We start from the raw sequence: 23,846 nt of genomic DNA, 5'->3' as shown, positions 1-23,846 counted from the left end.
GAGAATCTGGAGAACTTCTACACGTAAGCAGCAAGGCCGAAAACCAGCACTGAATGCTGTGACCTTTGATCCCTCAGGCGGCACTGCATTAAAAACCTACATTGTGTAAAGGATCGTACTGCGTGGGCTCAGGAACACTTCAGAAAACCATTGTCAGTTAACACAGTTCGTCGCTACATCTACAAGTGCAAGTTAAAACTCTGCCATGCAAAGCCACACAACAACATCCAGAAATGTTGCTGCCTTCTCTGGGCCCGAGCTCATTTGAAATGGACAGATGCAAAATGGAAAAGTGTGCTGTGGTCTGGTGAGTCCACATTTCAAATTGTTTTTGGAAATCATGGACCTCCGGACAAAAGAGGAAAAAGACCATCCAGATGTTTTTGGAAATCATGGACCTCCGGACAAAAGAGGAAAAAGACCATCCAGATTGTTACCAGCGCAAAGTTCAAAAGCCAGCATCTGTGATGGTATGGGGGTGTGTTAGTGCCCATGGTATGGGGAACTTACACATCTGTGATGGCACCATCAATGCTGAAAGATACATCCAGGTTTTGGAGCAACACGTGGTGCCATCCAAGAAACGTCTTTTTCAGGGACGTAACTGCTTATTTCAGCAAGACAATGTCAAGCCACATTCTGCACGTGTTACAAGTGTGGTTTCGTAGTAAAAGAGTGCAGGTACTAGACTGGCCTGCCTGCAGTCCAGACCTGTCGCCCATTGAAAGAATTTCACCTACAAAGCTTCAACAATTAGTGTCCTCAGTTCCCAAACGCTTATTGAGTGTTGATAGAAGGAAAGGTGATGTAACACAGTGGTAAACATACCACAGGCATCCATTTCAAAACGAGCAAATATTTGCATAAAAAAAAAAAATAAAGTTGATCAGTTTGAACATTAAATATCGTGTCTTTGTGGTGTATTCAATTGAATATAGGTTGAAAAGGATTTGCAAATCATTGTATTGTTTTTATTTAAATTTTACACAATGTCCCAACTTCATTGGAATTGGGGTTGTATTTCCAGTGCAGTTAAACTAAATATACACAGTCTATGGGAATCATTATTAGGCCATTGCTGGTTAATGTGACGAGTTACTAGAAATGCAGATATCAAAATCTGATTTCATATGTAAACATAGGTGTGGTGTTTTTTCCCCTTAACAGAGATGAATTAGTTTTATCTTTGATTTGCGTGAAACAACTCAGGATATAATCAATCTAGTTACAAAGATTTTTCTATATTTATGTTTAACAACTTACACATACAGGGAGAAAAAATTTTTTAGATGTGAATCACTACCTTTTAACCCGAGAAAAGTTTCCACTCTCATAATAATATACACTACTTAACCTGGTAAATATGATGTTAAACAGATTTTAAGAAATGCACATCCATAAATTATTTTATGAAAACAGGCACATTCTTTGGCGCTGAACAGTTTTAGTACATAGTGTCAGAAATTATACAAATAAAAATTGTGTGAGCAGTTGTCACTTAAGATGTAATATCATGGTGCAGTGATTCTCAAATCAGTCCTCGAGTACCACCTGACCTACACATTTTGAATTTCGCCCTGCTCTGGCACAAACCAGTTAGCTCACTCAGGTGTCTTAGTACGTGATTGGCTGCACACATGAATGAGATAATTGGCTTGCGGATGGTAAATGTTCACGTTAGGTGGAAGTTGAGGACCACTGTCACAGTTGGACCTGAACAGAAATAGCTGTCTTGGGACAAAAATGGAATTATTTAAGAATCCATGTATGTTGAGTAGACATGGTTGCCCACCTGAGCATCTGTATCAGAAGACAGTAGATCTGATTACTGCCCCAGTATCTGAGGCAGTGGCTTCCGAATGTGGTCAAGAGAAGAAACAGTCCATCAGAAAATCTTCAAAACATTAAAAAGTGACAAGAAGTTCCTTGAAACAAAAAATGACCTGCTTCAAGAGTTTTGCTTTCCCTTTGAGACAGTCTGAGATCTGGTGCCAGGATTGAGACTGCATACTCAGAAACCAGTGATTGGAGATCAACTTAAAAGTCATTCTTCCTAGGTTGTGTTCTCTTGTCCAGCTCTAATGATATCTTGGATCTCTTGTACCACAATGAGGCGTGCCAGCATGTGCTTTACTTGCTGACTTGTAATGGGCTGAGATGAGTACCACATTGGGCTGCTTGGTGCAACAACAGGCTCCGGTGTCATGTAGTATGCATCATTGCGTCCTTTAACACCTTGAGGACTGGGACAAGAAAAACAGAGGTGAACCTTTTTTGTACATACTGCACTGAAATGAAATCCCTAATTTGTTTATGTCTGACTCACCATTTGAAGAGATAAAAGTCATAAAGCTTAATGGGACAACGAAGAGGATTCTCTGGATCTTCGACCTGCTCTTCAAAAATGTTGACAGTTCCTGAAACAAAAAGAGACAAGGAAGGTGAGGAACACTAACTTATCCACCAAGGATGTTTATGCACAATGTGTGAGTGGAATACCTTTCTGCACTGCACTTTGGGGAATTTGTGGTTTAAGAAGGCGGATACTAGTTGTTTTTTCCTTTGTGGAGGAGAGGTTCTTTTTGCAGTTTCTTAGGACCTTGGAGAATGCTACTTTCATATGCTGCTCGGGTGTTATCAGATGGAAATACCTACAGCAGACACATTTATACCACACTCATATAAAACACAATCAGACGATTCAGATAGTTTAGTGCTGACTGATGCTAACTCACTTTGTGTTGAAGTACATTAGAGTCGTGAGCAATGTGGAAGGTGAATGAGCACCAAGCTGTTTACACTCCCATAACATCTCTTCTGTCACATGACTTGGAATGACGTACCCTAAAAAGAAAACTAGTAAGCAATTTCTACCAGAAAAAACAACACTGATCTTGTTTTCTTACCCAAAGGATGAACACTGGGTTTCCATCCTTCAAGAATTTTGTATAAACTCTCACAGAAGCGTGTGTAATATTGGTCAGAGAAGATATCATCCACACGTCCATTTTCAAAGAGATACTATAAAAAAAAAAAAAAAAAAAATTATAGGATTAAACTAATTTGTTGTCACTGAGCCATTATACAAATAACGAATGTTTATGAATTCAATGGTACGAATATTTCATGAGGTGAAAGCTGGAACATACCATTCAACGAGGCAAATTTGTTCCATTGAAAGAATGTATAAACATTCATTATTTGTTTTATATAATGGTTAAAATAGATCATTGTCATTTGATATTTTATTAATTTATAAACAACAGAAAAGGGACTTACATTTTGGTGTTTCACTGCTGCTAAAGTCCAAATTGTGACGTGTAGTGCAGGGGTGGTGGCCAAGTGGTTAATGCGCTTGGTTTCAGTTCAGAAGGTTCCGGGTTCAAATCCCACCCCTGCCACATTTCTCCATGTAATGTGGAGTTGCGTCAGGAAGGGCATCCGCCGTAAAACGTGTGCCAATTCAACATGCAGATCCACCTTGGATTTGCTGTGGCGACCCCAAGTGCAAACAAGGGACCAGCCGAAGGGACTTACTAGTCCGGTGATGTAGTGCACTGACTTCCATAAAAAAAAAAAAAAAAAAAAAAAAAAAAAAAAAAAAAAAAAAAAAAAAAAAAAAAAGACTGTGTAGTTCCTCAGTCCAGCCAAAAATAACATCAGCTTTTCATCTGAACAGCTCTTCATGCATCCAGATGGCTTACAGCAGAGTGGATTTTGTATGTATGTATGTATGTGTGTGTGTTACAAGAATTAGCACCATCAGTTAGCTCAATCAAACTGTCATCTTGCTTGTATCGTTGTCTTGCACGTGTGTGCGCACGCGCGCTCACACCACCGGGCTGGTGCTTGTGCACGTGTGTACTAAAAAAAAAAAAAAAAAAAAAAAAAAAAAAAAAAAATCAGAAATTACTCCAGCTTTTCATTTTAACTTCCTGCTAACAGCCTCTAGACAGCGCAGTGGATTTGTTTTGTGTGTGTGCGCGCAGAGTGCAATGGTACCAAACGTATGGAACCAAATTTGCACTCTAAATGCAATGCAACATAAATGGGATGAATAATTCATATCATGTGACATACAAAGCACCAATCAAATGACAAGGATCCACTCAGCCGTTATATGAAAGGTACCTATACAGCTTTGGGATCAGGAGTTGAGAGAGCATGAAAGTACCAACCTTTTGTATGCACAAAAATATATAATATAGAAGATCAGGTGAAAACTCTTCTTCATCTGATCCTCGAGCCTCCTGTACCATCAGGGATAGACCCAAGTTTAGCTCAGCAACTGCACTGGAAACCAAATCTTCTTGAAAACGCAGAGACTGCCGACCTAGACAAAACCACAGTGAGGTAAGAAAAGATGTAAATGGGCAAGAAGTCTCTTTTGAACCTGACACAGTTGCATACAAAATGTGTGCTGTGTGTTAAAAAAATTGAGTAAAGCTCAAAATCTTTAGCTTTTATTTCCACACACACAATTGCACATTCTATTCCAAATCAAAACATGAAGAAAAATTTATCAAATTTATTACTTCACAGAAAGTGGAGAAAAAGGAATATTAGGCTGTCCAAAAAATAACAGTGAATTTTTCTATGTGAAAAAAACAGGTGGCCCTTATTTAAGGACGAATGCAGCAAATGTACATGCTGGTTCTAAATGGTAAATGGACTGCACTTATATATCGCTCTTCCATCTGCATCAGAAGCTTAAAGTGCTTTACAATTATGCCTCCCATTCACACAAACACCGATGTCAGGGTGTGGCCATGCTATTAGCAGTAAACTCCTTGTGTGAAGCAAATCAGCTCAGTTTTTACACTGTTTAACACAAATAATTTAAAGTTTAAACAAGGCACACTCGTGTGCTGAGCACCCCTGCTGGTAATTTGCATCAGGGCAATCAATTGGCTTAAATCATTCATTTTCTGAACTACAGAAAAAAATAATGAAAGCAAGACTATGTTGCCATCAGTATCTATTGCTTTCTTATAACTCTGAATCACTGAAAGCACTTTGCAGCATTTAACTATGCAGCAGTTCAAATGTACATTTCACTACGACCTTCATTTAGGAGTTCTGGCTACATCTCACTGATGTTAAGTAGACAGTTCACATTTCTATAAAGGGTACCGACACTAACAAGGGAATCATCAACAGACACACAAAGTGCCTGCTGCCCCCCCACCCTTACTACTATGTTTTGACTGGAAAGTATTCCAACAAAGGAGGAAAGCAATTCCACCCTTCAGCTATACCCTTAAGCCCCGTTTACACATAGACGGTAAACTCTCCCGGAAGCGTCCCAGCAGAGATTTTGCTCCCTCCGGGCCGTTTTAGGGATCAAACGCCGTAGTTAACGCTGGCGCACGGGGGCGTGGTTTGGTTCCGGCTTCACCGGGAATCGTCGAAAAAATCATTCAACATGTCGAATAATTCCGGGAGCGCTCCCGGAGAAGGGACCTGACGACGGAGACAACGCGAACAACGGCGCTTGATACTTTTTAATTGCCGTGTCATCCCGCCCCTTCCTGTAGTGCTGCAGTTTACACTGCCGCAATTGGTGGCCGGCGTTGTATCCCTAATCAACAGCGTGTAAAACGGCGATTGAGCCCACATCGGCGTCCTCAAAGGCGTTTTAACCGGTGACAGGCAGACAAAACGGCGGCGCTAGTGGACAGTACGCTGTTCTAAACGCCGCCTCCCGGTTAACGGTGTTCCAAACGGCCGATAGGCGGCGGTCAGTATAAAAACAGTAGCGCGCTGCATGCAGGTCTCTCACTCGCGGCCAGCTCCAGATATTTTTGCAGAGAAGCTCCAGTATACCTCCTAAAATAAAATTGGCAGCGGCAAGGACTTACCAAGAGGTGTGGTTCAGAAGCAGAGGGTAGTCCTGTGGTGCAGACGAGCAACACATTGAGGAGGGGAAAAAGAGAGAAAAGAAAAGGCTGAGAGATGAGCTCCCTGTCACTCCCTCCCCCTGCACTGACAGCTGCTTCAGCCTATTATACTCTGGGAGCGGTGCCTATAAGCAAAAGTTCCTGGAGTAACGCAGGATTTGCCTGGATAAATCCAGCGGTACACAGGGCATTATCGGCGGCAGCAGAACACCGCCGTTCTCACGCGCGTCTTAACCTGCGATTGTAAAGGATAGAACTGAGTATTAACCCCTGTTGCCTGACGTGTGCCGGATGCTACAACGTCAAAACTCCGCTTTATTCGGCGGATTTAGCGACGTTTTATCCGCGTATTTGCGGCTAGTACAGCGCTCAAAACGCTGGCGAAATGCTCCGCCCCTTTCCACCGTGAAAACAGCCGGAACTACCGCGAACTTCGGTCTACGTACTACCCGCGGACAAAACCGTCTATGTGTAACCTGGGCTTTAGAAACTGCTGCTGTAGCTCCACTACCCTGTAACTACTCAGATTTGGCTTTAAAAGTGCATCTATTTTCCAAAGTATAATGTTGTGGGGTGTTTTTTTTTTTTTTGCCTTTTCAACTAGTTTGTAAAGTCCTAGTCTGTCTATTTTCTCTGTCATTTCTCTCCTGCTTTATTAAGCTTAAATGTTTTTTTTTATTTTTCCTCTTTTGTATTTTTATTGTGTAGAATATATTATGACTTACGTCCTATAGGCGCTAGCCTTGTTGTTTCTTGCTTGCTCAGCTCTGTGTTTTTTCGCTTGGCCCAAAGACGCCACACGTTGAGACCTTCCTCTGGCTTTAGACATGGGGGAACCAAAATCTCTGTAGTAGGCACAGCATCAGCTTCTGCCTCCACTGGACCCTGTGTATAAGACAGACAAATACTTCCTTGGAAAAAACAGCAACTATGATGATTACACCAATGTTAATCACATTATAAATAATATACAGATATTTTAACATTAAAGCATTTCAGGGCTGGTAAAAAAATACTTTTTTTTTTTTTTAAAAAGTCATGATTTTTTATTTTTTTTCAATTTAAATACACTTATTGATTTGAATAGATATTTTCCATTTTTATTTATTTCACTCTTCTAGATATGCCTATACAAATAATATCATTAGTTATGATCTTTATTGACATGTTAAAACAATGCTGTGCATACAACATGTACATGCATCATTAATGAATGGTGCTGATTTCATATTTCAGTGAGGTTTTAAGTACCGATTAAAAAAAAAAAAAAATTACTCTAATTACTCTATTTGATTTTTTTTTTTTTACAGCAATTTAAATCAACTGATTTAAATCATACCAGCCTTGCAGCATTTCAAGTTTCTTTTTTTTTTTTTTAACCCCAATACCACTTTGACCAGAATCTTGAACAAAAAGTCCAGCTTTTCAAAATACTATAGCATGTATTCATGAGTTACAAGGTAGCTCAGTATGATAGGAGTTGGATAATATGCAAATGTGGGTTCAATTCTCGGCAACTCTACCTGTCTGTGTCCTGGGATGACGCTGCTTCTGCATCGTCTCAGGACACCCCAGCTATAAATGGGTCCTGGTCTTGATTAGGAGGATAATGTCTGATGTACCATCCAGGAGAAGTTGTAAACTGTTATCCATTTAATGCTATGGAATTTGGGGGCAAAGGGCAGCTTAGCTAAAAAGTTCCGTAACTATTGATCATTTTGTGACCTAAGCAACAAATTTGGCACACATATTCTAAATTAAGTAATGTTTATTTTCAGATATGGAGGCATCCTGGAACTATGAAGAATTACACAGGGGGTTAAAAATGTTCCAGTCACATTTAAAGATTATGCCATATTATTTGTCTAAGCATAAGGATTGCAAAAAGGTAGTTTGGACTATCTATGACTGTATGTTATGTATTTATGGTATTAAAAAAAGCAATATGGATGGCAAACATCAATTTCAGTTTGTATAGGGGTCAAAAGTTAAATTGCTCTAATTTTGGAAAAAAGTGATGCAAATTATTGGATGAGTTAAAAAGGAATACTTTGCGCCATCTGTCATGCTTAGTTATCATATTATGAGGTAACAAATATATGTCATAGAAACCAACAGGTGTCAACCTTGTTTGACCTTTATTTTGGAGATGAAGCATTCAACACAGACAAAACTATTCCATTTATTAATCCCATTAGCTCAACCTATAATTTGCATCACTTTATTACCAAAATTGGCACAACTTATGACCCCTGTACAAACTGAAATTGACCTTTGTCATTGTTTTTTTCTGTTTTTACCCCATAACTCCATAACATTTGGTCAAGGATAGTCTAATCTATACTTTTTGGAATCATTATGATCAGACAAATAATGCGGTCCACCTTTCATTATGATTGGAACACTTACATTTTGACTGCTGTATAATTCTTCATCGACCCCTGTAGGTCATTAGAGGTCGGCTCCACGATGCCTCCACATCTGAAAATATTACTTAATTTAGAATATGTGCCAAATTTCATGCTTTACTCACAAAAAATGCACAATCATTTTACCTATGTGCTGCACTACAGGACCGATGCAGCACTTATGACTGACTCACCTGCAGCTTGAGATGCTGTTCTTCTGTCTCTCCTTCACACTGTGGTTGAGGTGCATCCAATATGTGAATTGACTGTGTAGCGTTATACGTCCCTCCTGCTGTCTGCACTGCCACAGGGATGTGAAGGTTCCCGTTCATAAACTGCGCAGGGAAAAGGGTCTGTACTATTTCTTCTTGTGTACCAGAAGACGTTGACTGAACATTTGTAGAACCTGCTGAAGAACCTGGGGGTATTGTGTCCTTAGATTTAGTGGTAGCAACTTGAACTGCGCTGTATGACTCCTGTGGGATTGTAATTTGAGCTACACCTTGCTGTTGTGGAGTAGAGTATACAGGGATGGTCCAAGTCTCACCTGTGGGACCTGTGATTGTTCCTGTAGTGCTGTACAGTTGGGAACTGTCAACAGTGAGTAAATCTGGCCGTAGGGATACATAACTTTGCTGCTGTCCTTCAGGTATTGCAAGGACAGTGGCCACCTGCTGGCCCTGTGTAACAGCATAAGATACGGCAAGGGGGACATCCACTTTGCGCTTCTTTGCAGGCTGAATAACAGTGGAGAGAATGCCAGACCACCCTGCTTCTCTCTGAGAGTCCTCTTGTGTTGGAGACATAGCCTCTATAGTCTGGATCTGTATCTGTTGACCTCCTTGTAGCTGAATTTGTTGGCCAGCTTGTAAATGAATCTGTTGGCCAGCTTGAAGTTGAATATGCTGGCCCCCTGGAAGCTGAACCTGTTGTGCTCCATGCAGCTGTATCTGTTGGCCACTTGGCAACTGAATTTGTTGTCCACCAGCTACAGCTGCTACCAACTGTGCCTGAAGCTGTAAAATACAGGCAGCATAGCATGAGCCATACAGTTTGAGTTACAAGGACGTGCAGTTGATCAAACATTGTACCTGCTGTTGTTGCTCCTCTGTGAGCTCTTCTCCATGAACAAGCTGGGCTGTTGACAAAGCCTGGAGATCCTGTTGAGTGGCAACCCGGAGCACCTGGCCAATAGTTTGACCCTGTTGTCCCTGGATCTCAACCTAGCATAGAAAGGGGGTGTGAAACAGGCTTATCTGCAATGACACTGGGAAATATATAACTTACTGTTCCATGAGATTACTACAATCCTTTTTATGGAGTCGTGGACTATAATCCTGCTGTCGTTTGTGCAGTAATAATGCAAAGTTACATTTACACAGTGGTGGGCCCTGTTCCGCTAATCTACTAACCACTAATTATCGAAGCTAACTTTTTTGTTATCTCATTAGCTTTTCAGCTAACTTCAAAAACCATCAGTGGACAAATTAGCTTCCGCTAAATTCAGTTTCAGTAATTTTTAGTACGCTAACGCTTTATTTGCTGGCATAATAAGTAAAGCCGAACGGTCAAAAACTTTTGTAAACCCTAAAATCACACGTTAGTTCTTCCCTGTTGTGTTTTGCAGCAGACAAGCAGCTGTGAGGACCTGTCTGAGCTCAACACGACTCCAGCAGAAGGAGCCTGGATGCTACAATAAAAAAGTCATTTTCCTTCACAGCATACAGAGCCCGACGTGAGGCAGAAGTCATGAAAAGCAAAGCAGCTTTGACTTATGGCTTGATTTAAAAACCAAACTAATTCTGGACGGTTTATTTATATTAACGCTGTTATTTTTACAAAGTGAAAATATCACAAATATCTTTTAGTTTTAAAGTAATGCACTAATTCTAAATGTTTGCACATTACAACTCACAGATGCCCAGAGGCATTATGGGAAATGGAACCTCCTAATCACTGGTTGGCTGTAAAAAAAAAAAAAAAAACACTACTTAACGTGTATGTTGGTTTTTACAACTAAACCTGAATTTGCAAATATGTATTTTTTTTCATTTGTTAAAAAAAAAAAGGGATCTGCAAAACGGAAAATTCTGTTTAAGTCTGACTGATACAGCGCACCAAATGGCGACCGTATGACAGTTGGATGCTATTTACACTTACACCGCCATCCAGCAGATGGCGGTGTTCTATGCATTTTGGTCAAAATTTTTTATTTTGGGTGAGAGGATTTTAACCGCACGCTGCGGTCTGGCTCTACGTCCACATCTATGCTGTGAAACACTCCTGGACCACTGTTGGAGGTGAGATTTATGTTTATTAATTCTGTAACAGCCTGGCACAACAGTTCCATGTCATATCTCCTACAGAGTTAGAAGGTGATCATATATTACAGCGCAAGATCCATTTAGCTCCGAGCCTGACGCATGCAATGACGCGTTACTGCGCAACACGGAGAGGCACAGCTGCCCATGTTATATACAATTTTGATGGAAGCAATATTCACATTAGTGACATTGCCCATGGGGAGGAATGAACAAATATCTGGACTGTAAGGTCTATTGTGGATATAACAGCCTGTTCATATTTGCAGCGGTGTGCACACAGCAGCGTACCAAGCTTTCGGTTTGATAGCTGCTGTTCACATTCACTGTACATGATAATAATAATCATCAATTATTATCATGATGAAGTGTGCCACATACATTTCAACAGTTCCTTTGCACTCTGCGGGTGGGGTGGACATTATTATATGTGGCACATGCAGATGGCTGTCAGAATGTTTTAGAACTGAAATCCGACACTTTTCGGATGTGCACCAATTTGTCATTCTGATGCCATTCTGCATGATTCCAGCTATGTGTGACGGGGTATAACTCCACACATACACTGATATTTTAAAAATGGGAATTTCCTGCCTTCAGATCTGTTCTCTGAACACTGTTTCTAAGTAATGGCAAAACACAGTGTTCAAGGTTCTACATTAATTAAAAACAAACAAACAAAAAACCTCCAATAAGCAACACCAGGGTTTAAATTAACTAACTAGACTGGTGGCCAGACAATCTAATCTGTCCCACCACAGTCACTCCCCCCCAATAAAAAACAAAATTACACTCCTCATAATAACATAAAAGATATCTAATGTCTCAGTGTCTCTTATTCCATCATTCAGCCTCCTTCAGCTCCACTCCTCTCCCTGCTGTACAATCACACGGTGACTCAAACATGCACTGGAAATACGGGGTTGTTTTTAAAATGCCACATCATTCACAGCAACGTTAAATGCTACAGCATTCACTTGTCTAAACAACTTTATAACTGTCAATATATGACAGCAAACATACTGATGAGATCATTGAACAGAAACATTAATTTATAGTTAGCTAAATTAGCATGCTAGTTGTCAGCCCTCTTGCTAATGTCAGCCAACATATCAGCTGCTTAACATAAAAGACAAACTATAATGTATGTCATGTTATATCCAACTAACATTAGCTAATCATCTAAAATCAGCCATTACCAGTGGTTTCGGTTTTCCTCAAAGACCAGAAAAATTAAGCACAAAATAACATGTCCGCTACTAAGTTTTTGCTTTCAAGGCCTAGTGCTGGAAAACCTACTCAGATCATTTAATTTTAAAAGTAGTAACACCACAATTTGCAAATACTATTATATGTAAATATGCGGCATTTAAAATGTTACTTAAGAAGTATTAACATCAAAACATACTGAAAGTATCAAAAAAATAAAAGTACTCCTGTAGAATGGTCCATTTCAAAATGATGTACAGTATGTTTTGTCATATACCGTAAATACTGACATGAATGTGTTCACTTTAATGTTCCAACTGCTAAATATATCTATACATGACTTTACATATTGCAGAGGAGCTTATGCATTTCCAACTACGTACCAATAAAGCCATATTGATACAATAATATATTTTATATATTAATTTTGGTTTGTTAGTAACCTGAATTGCCAAAGTGACTAGCAACTAAAGTTGTCAAACAAACATCATAGAGAAAAAATTAGAGAAAAAAAAACCCTCTGAGGTTTAGTGGGGTAGAAAAGCACCATGAAATATAAATACTCAAGAAAAGTACCAGTACCTCAAATTTGTACTAAAGTACAGTACTTGTGGAGGTAATAGTCTAGTGGTTAAGCGTTGGACTTGAGAGCAGAGGATCCTCGGTTCAAACCTCAGCCTGAGTGGATACCACTAAGGACCCTTGGACAAGGTCCTTAACCCCCAGGCTTCTCCCAGTGTGTAGTAGCACCTTGGATGACAGCACCCTGACAGCAGTATGTGAGTGTGTCTGTGTGAATGGGTCGATGCAAGGCATCATTGTAAAGGACCCTGAGCTTCTGATTCAGATGGAAAAGCAGTCCATTTACCTTCATCATTTTTTTTTTAAACCAAGTTTAAAATTGTATTTTTTTATTTTGTATAAAGTAAACCAGTCCACACAGGTAACCACTTTGAATTCATTTGTTTTAAAGGCTCAAATGTGTTTGATTTTGTGTTTTGACCATTTGTGAAGTGTGTTAAACTCAGTGTCATTTATCCTTTGTGGGTGTAACTTTCTTCCTGTATCGTGATTTACATTTATAAGGCCAATGTATTTATAATTAATTCACCACTGGACCACAAACTTGTTAACAAGTACACAATGTTCAACATAGCTCTAAGCTCTTAGAGCTGCTCTTAAAGAGCACAGGACATGCATTTGACTTTAAAATGTACTAAACTTTTTTTTTTTTTTTTTTTGCTTAAAACAGGGACAACCCCCCCCCCCCCTCCCCCCAGAGCCCACCTACAAGGTCTGATGTCCCCCCCACCACCAGAGTCTCAAATACTCCTGTGTTAAACACTACATACATCAATACTGAGAAAAACAACCTGCACTTGCAGTGGCTGTTCAGACTCTTGCTGTACTGACAACTGAGGAGAAACTTCTGCTGAGGTCACCTGTATACACACAGAAAAAAAAAGAAAGACATTTATGAATACTGCAGATCAACAGGCATTACATCACGCAATCCACCTGCATCAAATATAAGGCACTTTTCCACCACAAAGACGAGATCCTGCGTAGCATACTACCTTACTTAAAGGTACTAATAACAGCTACAAAGCTAGGTCCTGCACTCAAATTTTTGTTTTCATGTCCGTAACTTTGAAACAACAAACATCAGCAAGTGACCTGTATGAACGGCTATGTTACCATCTAAAAATTAGTGTTTTCATCTTCAGATTTATGTAAAATCTGGTTTCTGTCCATTATTAAGAGCACATCAGCATGTGTAAAAGCAATCAAAATTCAGAATAAAGGTTCAAAATAAAGGTTTGCGTGGGCCACAGAAGATTAGTAGATTTCAAAGTGGGCTATATGTTTTTAAGTTCAGGAATAGCTGGTTTTGGCCATCACTGTGATATGTTGCTCATTCAATTAATTTAGTTTATATAGCACTAAATCACAACAAAGCTGCCTCAAGGCAGCTTCACAAAAGTAAGATCTAACTGCACCAACCCCGAGAGCAAACACACAGGTGAACATGTTAAGGAAAAACTCACTCTGATGATATTGAGGAAGAAACCTCAAGCAGACCAGACTCAGAGGGGTGACCCACTGTTTAGGCCATTCTAACAATTACGAGGTTTTTGCAAAGTTTTACAAAACAGAACATAACAAAAGATGCAATATTTGATGAGAAGTCTACGCATACATTCATTCCACAGACAGGGGTCATCCAGCATTCCTCATGCCATCAGTGGGCCTGTTCCCGTGGCAGAGTCCATTCCAAACGCAGACTGCAGTGTGCTGCATCAGCTTCAGGCATAGCACCTCACGGTGAGTCCGGCACCCTGCGGTAGGCAGTAGTCAATCCTGCAATCCCACGTGACATTAACAGTACCTCGGACAGAGAGAAAAAGAGCAGAATTGGATGGCCGGAAAAAACTACACCCAAGATATAATTCATCAGCATTAAATCAACAGAAAAGCAGAGACAACAGTAACTAATATATTAGTATGCAACAAATGATATATACTCATTACTTGTATATACAGCAGTTAGGTAAGTGGGATAAAGATTTTGGGCTACCAATATGCCAACCTGGGTTAATTTCCTGGTTGCGTTACCTGTCTGCGGCCTTGGGCAAGACACTTCAAGTGTATTGTCCCAGTACACCTGTAAACGGGCACTAGCCTTGGCTGGAGAAGTAACTTGCACAGGACTGGCATCCCATCCAGGGGCAGTCATATACTCTCATCAATTTTACACTATGTAATCAGTGGATATGCATCAGCACCAGTGGGGCTCTGGGTCTGTGTAGGAATCACTTCTTTCAGCTCAGGCAGGTATTTCTTTAAATCGGTTAAACATCATCTAGTTTTCAGTGCAAAAGGTGAAGGGGTGTATGCTCATTTAACAAATTTGGTCTGTTTTATTTCATTTGAGAAAAAAAACTAATCTACAAAAATTATTAATACAAACTATACTGAAGTTTCTGGATGTTATTGGGCTGTTGCGACTGACATGTCTATACGATCTTGCAATGAAGTCAGGGACAGTACCTCACCATTGCCAAACGGGGGTGGTGGACAGGAATCACACTTCATAGCCTTCCGGAGGAAAGCTTATCCCAGGGTACCAGAGAGGAGACTTGCAGTGCATCCAAAAAGTATTCACCGTGCTTCACTTTTTCCACATTTTTGTTACGTTAGTCTTATTCCAAAATGGCATTTTTTTTTCCTCAAACTTCTACACACATTACTCCATAATGACAACATGAAAAGCTGTTTTTTTATTTTTACATATTTATTAAAAATAAAAAAATAAATAACGTGTACATAAGTATTCACAGCCTTTGACATGAAGCTCAAAATTGAGCTTCATGTCAGCTTCATTGAGGTGCATCCTGTCTCCACTGATCATCCTTGAAATGTTTGTACAGCTTAACTGTAGTCCACCTGGGATAAATTCAGTTGACTAGACATGATTTGGAAAGGCACACACCTGTCTACATATAAGGTCCTACAGTTGACAGTTCATGTCAGAGCACAAACCAAAAATGAAGTCAAAGGAACTGTCTTTAGACAGAATTGTCTCAAGGCACAAATCTGGGGAAGGGTACACAAATATTTCTGCTGTTTTTAAGGTCCCAATGAGCACAGTGGTCTCCATCATCTGTAAAAGGAAGACGTGTGGATCCACCAGGACTCTTCCTAGAGCTGGCCAACTCAGTGATAGGGTTAGAAAGGCCTTAGGCAGGGAGGTGACCAAGAACACAATGGTCACTCTGTCGGAGCTCCAGCATTCCTCTGTGAAGAGAGAACCTTCCAGAAGGACAACATCTTTGCAGCACATTCAACAATCAGGCCTGTGTGATAGAGTGGCCAGACAGAAGTCATTCCTTAGTAAAAGGCACATAGCAGCACACCTAGAGTGTGCCAAAAGGCACCTGAAGGACTCTCAGACCATGAGAAACAGCCACATCTATCACTCAAATTTTGACTCCAGTGCAAGAGGGGTTACAGTTTTAATTGGGCACCGCAGTCTTGTTTGAGGGCGGGCGCTAAAGGTGTAAAATATGTAATTTCTCTACTTCCGGGGAAAAAAAACACAGCATTTTTCTCTGAGTTTTTGGGCAAATTACATGCAAACAAAGTGAAAATGCACAAAAAGTGATGAAGCGGTAGAAAGTGGACATGTGTTGCAGTTTCTATGTCAACATTTTATTGAGTCTTAAAGTAAATCAGTATGAAATTGGTCACTGGATCCTTGATCTCTGGACATAAATAGAAAGAAACAAAATCTGTAGTTTTTGTCAAAAGCTTTTCCTTTCAGACATTAATCAATCAATTTTCAATCAATTTTTTTTTTATATAGCGCCAAATCACAACAAACAGTTGCCCAAAGGCGCTTTATATTGTAAGGCAAGGCCATACAATAATTATGTAAAACCCCAACGGTCAAAACGACCCCCTGTGAGCAAGCACTTGGCTACAGTGGGAAGGAAAAACTCCCTTTTAACAGGAAGAAACCTCCAGCAGAACCAGGCTCAGGGAGGGGCAGTCTTCTGCTGGGACTGGTTGGGGCTGAGGGAGAGAACCAGGAAAAAGACATGCTGTGGAGGGGAGCAGAGATCAATCACTAATGATTAAATGTAGAGTGGTGCATACAGAGCAAAAAGAGAAAGAAACAGTGCATCATGGGAACCCCCCAGCAGTCTACGTCTATAGCAGCATAACTAAGGGATGGTTCAGGGTCACCTGATCCAGCCCTAACTATAAGCTTTAGCAAAAAGGAAAGTTTTAAGCCTAATCTTAAAAGTAGAGAGGGTGTCTGTCTCCCTGATCTGAATTGGGAGCTGATTCCACAGGAGAGGAGCCTGAAAACTGAAGGCTCTGCCTCCCATTCTACTCTTACAAACCCTAGGAACTACAAGTAAGCCTGCAGTCTGAGAGCGAAGCGCTCTATTGGGGTGATATGGTACTACGAGGTCCCTAAGATAAGATGGGACCTGATTATTCAAAACCTTATAAGTAAGAAGAAGAATTTTAAATTCTATTCTAGAATTAACAGGAAGCCAATGAAGAGAGGCCAATATGGGTGAGATATGCTCTCTCCTTCTAGTCCCCGTTAGTACTCTAGCTGCAGCATTTTGAATTAACTGAAGGCTTTTTAGGGAACTTTTAGGACAACCTGATAATAATGAATTACAATAGTCCAGCCTAGAGGAAATAAATGCATGAATTAGTTTTTCAGCATCACTCTGAGACAAGACCTTTCTAATTTTAGAGATATTGCGTAAATGCAAAAAAGCAGTCCTACATATTTGTTTAATATGCGCTTTGAATGACATATCCTGATCAAAAATGACTCCAAGATTTCTCACAGTATTACTAGAGGTCAGGGTAATGCCATCCAGAGTAAGGATCTGGTTAGACACCATGTTTCTAAGATTTGTGGGGCCAAGTACAATAACTTCAGTTTTATCTGAGTTGAAAAGCAGAAAATTAGAGGTCATCCATGTCTTTATGTCTGTAAGACAATCCTGCAGTTTAGCTAATTGGTGTGTGTCCTCTGGCTTCATAGATAGATAAAGCTGGGTATCATCTGCGTAACAATGAAAATTTAAGCAATACCGTCTAATAATACTGCCTAAGGGAAGCATGTATAAAGTGAATAAAATTGGTCCTAGCACAGAACCTTGTGGAACTCCATAATTAACCTTAGTCTGTGAAGAAGATTCCCCATTTACATGAACAAATTGTAATCTATTAGACAAATATGATTCAAACCACCGCAGCGCAGTGCCTTTAATACCTATGGCATGCTCTAATCTCTGTAATAAAATTTTATGGTCAACAGTATCAAAAGCAGCACTGAGGTCTAACAGAACAAGCACAGAGATGAGTCCACTGTCCGAGGCCATAAGAAGATCATTTGTAACCTTCACTAATGCTGTTTCTGTACTATGATGAATTCTAAAACCTGACTGAAACTCTTCAAATAGACCATTCCTCTGCAGATGATCAGTTAGCTGTTTTACAACTACCCTTTCAAGAATTTTTGACAGAAAAGGAACATTAATGGCATGAATCTCTCTCCAGACATCTGAGCTGAACTCAGACTGCTGCTGGAGTCTGCAGATCTGCAGCCACACAGTCCGGGGCTGCTGCACGTCAGCGCAGGACATCTCATTTTGGGAGGAAAAAACATTTTGATCGATTGCAGTTTACAGCGTTTGGAAAGAGGTGTCATTCTATTTAAAGTGGCAATTCGTTTTTAAGTTATTAATTCTGACCAGACATTAGACTCAGTAGAGAGCGGCGCAGTGTTTGGACCAACGGAACAGAGGACGATTCTCGTTTCTTTCTTGCAACAAGAAAGGAGTCCCAGTTAGTCACTTTAATCTGCACAAAAGTGACTCACGATTTACATATTTTAATGGCTTTGAGAGGGGTTAAGAAGCGGAGTTGCCGCTTCTGAAGAGGAGCAAGGCAATGAACCAATGAAGCAGTGGCTTGAAGCACTGCTTCGTTGCTTCATTGCTGCAATCAAGATGCACAAAAGTGACTCATGATTGACATATTTTAATGGCTGTGAGAGAGGTTAAGAAGCAGAATTACCGCTTCTGAAGAGGAGCAAAGCAATGAACCCACAAAGCAGCGGATCGAAGCACTGCTTCATTGGTTCAAGGTTCAAAGCAGAGCCACCCTGCAGAAACAGGTGATTGCAGACCCGCTGCAGGGACTGTAATAAATGTAGAGAAATGATCATTTTCCCGACAAACACCCATCAAAAACAATGGCCGATACGGGAAGGACCGATACGGGAATCGTTAAGCAAAAAGACTATTGATATCGGTGGTTCGAATAATTTCTTAACGATACCCAAAAAGAACCAGTTCTCGATACCCGATACACACATACATACATACACATACATACACATATACATATAAAAATTTCCTCCACTAAACATCCTTGGGAGGACCTCTTTGAATTTATGCCCCATAAAAAAGCGCTTATATTGCAGATATACGTATAATCTTGTTCTTTCAATGTACAATCATCCAGTCAATAAAATTATCTGTAATTGGGAACAAGAGTTGGGTCTGGAGTTTGGGGAAGGTTTCTGGGATAAGGCTGTAGACAGAATTTGTATGTCATCATCTTGTGCGAGACTTTCCCCAAATTCAGTTGTACACAGAGTGCATTTATCAAAGTCCAAATTATCCAAAATTTATCCCAAAGTTTCTGATCTGGGTGACAGATGCAACTCCTCTCCCCGTAATTTAAGTCATATTTTTTCTTTGCCCTGAACTTCAACCATACTGGATTTCATATATTCTTAGTCACACTGAGGTGTTGTCTGCTGGTCGCTATTTATTTATTTATTTAGCTATTTACTAACTCATAGGTAGATGCAATTGCCTTTATCTCATTGCTAGCATGACGCAGATTATTATTATCCTGGAAAGCTCCATGCCCCTCATCCATTTCTTTATGGTTGAAAGATCTTGGTTTTTTGTTTGATTGTTTTTTAAATCAAGTTTAGACTCAGAGGGGGGGCTGATGGGTTTCTAAAACGGTGGTAACCTTGTATCGCTTATCCTGGATCGTTGAAAACTTTGGACCTGATTGAACTGATTGTCAGGTCTGTGTTGTGTGTGTTTTATTTTTTATTATTATTTTGTATGGCCTATGGTTAGTATGTTGGGATTGGATGTTCATGAATGTTTATGAATTTGGTTTTACTTTAAATGTGCTTGTACTTTTGAAAATGATGTAGTAGTATTTTGTTCAGTACCAGTATTTTGAATAAATGTTTAAAAAAATCTGCATAATGGGTTCTTGAATGACAACCAAACGCAACTCACCACCCTGAAAATGATCTGAACAGATTTGATTCCAACGTTTGTGCTCCCACTGATTTTGTCGGCTGGCCTGCTTCCATAGTCTGAACTGTCTACAGTCTTTGGCTGGAAATCAACAGTATTCACTGTCATATAATGGCTGCGTGGATCTTTCTATTTTGATTGGTGCTTTGTAAATCATGTCACATTTAGGGTGAAAATTTGGTTCCATTTACTGTGCAAATTTGGTTTCATACATTTTGTACCATTGCACGCTGCTAACCCCGCCCATGCACACACGAGTGGTGGTGGCATTTAGGTAAACATGGCAGAGTTTGTTTTGCTGACGGATGACAATTTGAAGGAGCTAATTCTTCTAACACACACAATAAAAAAAAAAAAAAAACAAAAAAAAAAAAAAAAACAAAAAAAAAACATCCACTACGCTGTAAGCCATCTGGAGGCATAAAGAGCTTTTAGAATGAAGAGGGTGAAGCTAGGATGAAAACTTGGGCAAATTTCTGACGCGGTTTTTTGCTGGGCTGAGGAAGTACACAAAGTCAGTGCACGGCATCACAGACTACATCTTCAGAATTATTTTTGAACTATAGCTGTTTTTCCAAGTTGACTGAGAACAATTTTGGACTCCTATTTAAAGTTTGTGTTGGATTGTTGACATCAAAACACCAGTGATGAGCACCAAAATGTAAGTCCCTTTTCTGTTGTTTATAAATTAATATAATATCAAATGACAAGGATCTATTTTAGCCGTTATATAAAACAAATAATAAATGTTTTTACATTCTTTCAATGGAACAAATATTTAATTCAGTGAAAGTTGAACATCATTCACTTCATGAAATATTCATATTATTGAACTCAAACATTCATTCTTTGTATACTGTTTATGTGCACTCTACTTGCTAGACCCACTCAAGCTACAAGGTGCTGATGGATCTCAGTGCTGCGTTGATACCGTGGATCATCATATTCTACTTGATAGTCTGGAGAATCATTTTGGGATTACTGGGAGTGCCCTTGTGTGGTTGACGTCATACCTGACCAGTTGTTCTCACTGTGTTTTGTACAATAACACTCTCACCATAGTGACATGAAATTTGGGGTTCCACAGGGGTCGGTCTTAGGCCCCGCTTTTCTCCCTTCATATACCACTCCTTGGGCACATTTTGCGGCATTTTGGGATTACCTTTCACTGCTATGTTGATGATACTCAGTTATACATGCATACAAGTTATACAAACCTACCATCCCTGGTTCTCAAGACTAGGCACCTAAATGGCTCTACTCTAGTCTATTTTTTTTTTTTTTTAGATATACCTTAGTATACACTTGTAGAGTTCTACCTTAGAATTGGAATGTATTATAGAAGACATACCTTACTGAATTTTCATGCTGATAACTGCTGGTAATCTCATCCACATAAAATCCTTAGAAGATTGCCTTGCATCAGTGAGAAGCTGGATGTCTAGCAACTTCCTACTTTTAAACACTGATAAGACTGAAATGATGGTTCTTTGTCAAGTGAGACATTGACATTAATTTGACCAGCTAACGCTTAGCCTAGGCTCGTGTGTCATACTTCATACTGACAAAGTGAGGAACCTTGGGGTAATTTTTGAGCCTACATTGTCCTTTAACCTCCACATTAGAGATATTACGAGGACTGCTTTCTTCCACCTGCGAAATATAGCAAAGATTTGTCTTATCCCGTCTATGGCTGATGTTGATACCCTGACTCATGCGTTTGTCTCTTCTAGATTGGACTACTGCAATGTTCAATTTTTTGGTTTACCGCAATCGAGCATGAGGGCTCTCCAATTGGTTCAAAATGCTGCTGCCAGACTTTTGATACGAAGCAGAATGTTTGACCACATTACACCCATTTTGGCATCTCTTCACTTGGTTCCTGTCCCAGTGAGATCAGATTTTAAGGTTCTGCTACTAGCCTATAAAATTGTTCACAGACTGGCACCTTCCTACTTAGATGACCTAATTAAACTCCATGTACCAGCCTGGGCTTTGCGTTCTCAGGATGCAGGACTACTTTGTGGCCCTAAGGTGAATAAAAAGTCTGCGGGTCATAGAGCTTTTGCTTATCGTGCCCCTGTTCTGTGGAATGATCTCCCTGCATCAAAAAACATTCAGATTCTGTAGACTTTCAAGTCCAGACTTAAGACACACTTATTTTCCATTTTGTATGGCTAGCATACTGTCATAGTATGTTACTATGCTTTTTACACTTTTAATTAATTTTATTAGGACACGGAGCGGGCCACGGCCTCAACTTTATCTAAATTCTGGGTCTTTTAGTGAAGCTTAGGGTTAGTGGCCGGGGATCACCTTATTTCTTTTGTTCTTGTTGCTTAATGATGACAAATTATACTGTATTTGTTGTCTTTCTGATGCCTGATTCTGTTTTCCCCCCTTTCTGTTTAAAGTGCAGCTTCATCCAGAGATGAGTGTGGTGTCTGTTTCTGAAACCCTTTTGTCCTGTGCACCGGCAACATTTCCTGTATATTCGTTTTGTGAACTGTTTTGTAATTTGTGTTGGCAGCATGGCCAAAGCAGAGGGTCACCCATTTGAGTCTGGTCTGCCTGAGGTTTCTTCCTCAGAGGGAGTTTTTCCTTACCACTGTCGCCTGTGTGCTTGCTCTGGGGGTTGGTACGGTTAGACCTTACTTGTGTGAAGCGCCTTGAGGCAACTTTGTTGTGATTTGGCACTATATAAATGAAATAAATAAATAAATAAAACAAGGGATTGTGGAGTACCTTGAAAAACTCTATTGCATAAAATTAAAAAATAAACCTTTTCTTACCGGGCAAGCCAATTCCAAAATCTTACCGGGCAAGCCAATTCCAAAAGTGATCCAGCCACCTCGGTGCTGTCGGTGTAAACACAGTTGGTGTCCTGCTGCTGGTACACCATGGCTGTAGTGGTTCCACCCTGTTGGCTGAACTCCTGCAGCATCTCTGAACCTTTGGCAAGAGACTCCAGGAACTCCTTCATCCTGTGCTGGGGCACCGTGGGGGCCTTTTGACGCACGTACTCATCAAAGGAAACCACACCACTCTCTTGCTCATTCATGATCGCTGATCTAGATTCTAGAAAGATGACCAAAAAATGTCTTTAAAAAAAATGCAAACAGCACAACTTGGGTGTATTTATGCCCAGAAAGAGTAAGCAATCAAAGTACACACTCAATCTACTGAAAATACAAAACTCATGTTGCATATTCAAGGAAGGTGGGGATCAGAGGCTTCACTGGTTTATTTCATAGTTTATATTTTTATGTGTAAGAATTAGATTAAATAAACACAACAAAGTCAGGCGTTACGATAACAAGAAGGCAGGGTGCAGTCCCATTTGGTTTTTATGCTAATGCAAAGCTGATGTCGGGCTTTTTCCTATGATGTTGTTATATTTAAATTCAGTTTAAATTCAGTTTAGAATTCAACAACAGTTTAAACACAACCACGTGGCAGCTCATTTTACAGTGTTTAAACGACAACAAACAACATATTAGCTTCACTAGTTTGTGTTTGCAACATGCTAGCAAGCTAGCACTACAATTCCAGCAAGGTTTTCAATCCCGAACGATAACTGCTTTGAACTAACAACTTTTAACGGTACTCAAATATCATTTGCAACGAGACATGTGCTCTATAAAATAACGGTTTAAACATGTTTCTGAAAGACAGAGTAACAATCCATTCATTGAGCTCATGCTATCTAGCTAACTCTGTCGCTGCGAATCGTGTCATGCTACCTTAAATAAAACCAAATCCTCTCCTTTCCGCCAAGACTCCGAGTTTAAAACTTAAAAAAAAACTGATAAACAGCTGCGACTATCAGCAGCATGGCATTTATTGCGCTACACGGGTAATGAAACGGCAAGGAAGAAAATTAGAATGCAGTAAAAATGAACATCACCACCGAACAGGCGAGGTGTCACCAGATGATCTGTTCTAACAACTCCTACTGTTCCTTTAAAGCAAAGAGCGTGCATATAACGGAGTACGAAGTACTATTAATACCATCTACCACATATTTATCAGGAAGAACATGCTCTGTATTTATCCAGTAAAATATAAAATGACGGAAGTAAGTAGGCCCCGAAAACAACGCGACAACCGGCCTGCACCGTT

General features: G+C 39.9%; 1 protein-coding gene across 2 annotated transcripts; it reads right to left on the bottom strand.

Annotated features, from left to right (window-relative positions):
- Window positions 1–1,159: 1,159 nt before the first annotated feature.
- Window positions 1,160–23,640, bottom strand: LOC117506858 (glutamine-rich protein 1-like). 2 transcript variants are annotated; one of them, XM_034166518.1, is made up of 12 exons: window positions 23,468–23,640; window positions 22,543–22,802; window positions 13,212–13,280; window positions 9,400–9,531; window positions 8,503–9,324; window positions 6,626–6,785; window positions 4,179–4,333; window positions 2,907–3,021; window positions 2,736–2,844; window positions 2,500–2,651; window positions 2,327–2,417; window positions 1,160–2,243 (listed from the first exon to the last, which is right to left on the bottom strand). In XM_034166518.1, the coding sequence occupies exons 2-12, from the start codon at window positions 22,783–22,785 to the stop codon at window positions 2,054–2,056; spliced, it is 2,238 nt and encodes a 745-aa protein (XP_034022409.1). In that variant the 5' UTR covers window positions 22,786–22,802; window positions 23,468–23,640; the 3' UTR covers window positions 1,160–2,053. The 2 variants fall into 2 exon arrangements, with proteins under 2 accessions (XP_034022409.1, XP_034022408.1); XM_034166517.1 differs by having other exon boundaries at window positions 22,543–22,795.
- Window positions 23,641–23,846: the final 206 nt, after the last annotated feature.

This window comes from Thalassophryne amazonica, chromosome 3 (genome assembly GCF_902500255.1).
Source record: "Thalassophryne amazonica chromosome 3, fThaAma1.1, whole genome shotgun sequence".
In the NCBI taxonomy this organism is placed as follows: domain Eukaryota; kingdom Metazoa; phylum Chordata; class Actinopteri; order Batrachoidiformes; family Batrachoididae; genus Thalassophryne; species Thalassophryne amazonica.
Note: the sequence above shows the minus strand (reverse complement) of the source record. Positions and strands in the feature narration are given on the sequence as shown.

What these genes read in the sequence shown, in the direction of transcription:
- LOC117506858 (XM_034166518.1), bottom strand. Translation starts at nt 22,785, where the DNA reads ATGAATGAGCAAGAGAGTGGTGTGGTTTCCTTTGATGAGTACGTGCGT. An exon ending in AAGGCTAGCGCCTATAGGAC is followed by an intron (nt 4,334 to 6,625) that starts GTAAGTCATAAT and finishes GGTTTTGTCTAG; the next exon opens with GTCGGCAGTCTCTGCGTTTT. An exon ending in TATTTTTGTGCATACAAAAG is followed by an intron (nt 3,022 to 4,178) that starts GTTGGTACTTTC and finishes TTTTTTTTATAG; the next exon opens with TATCTCTTTGAAAATGGACG.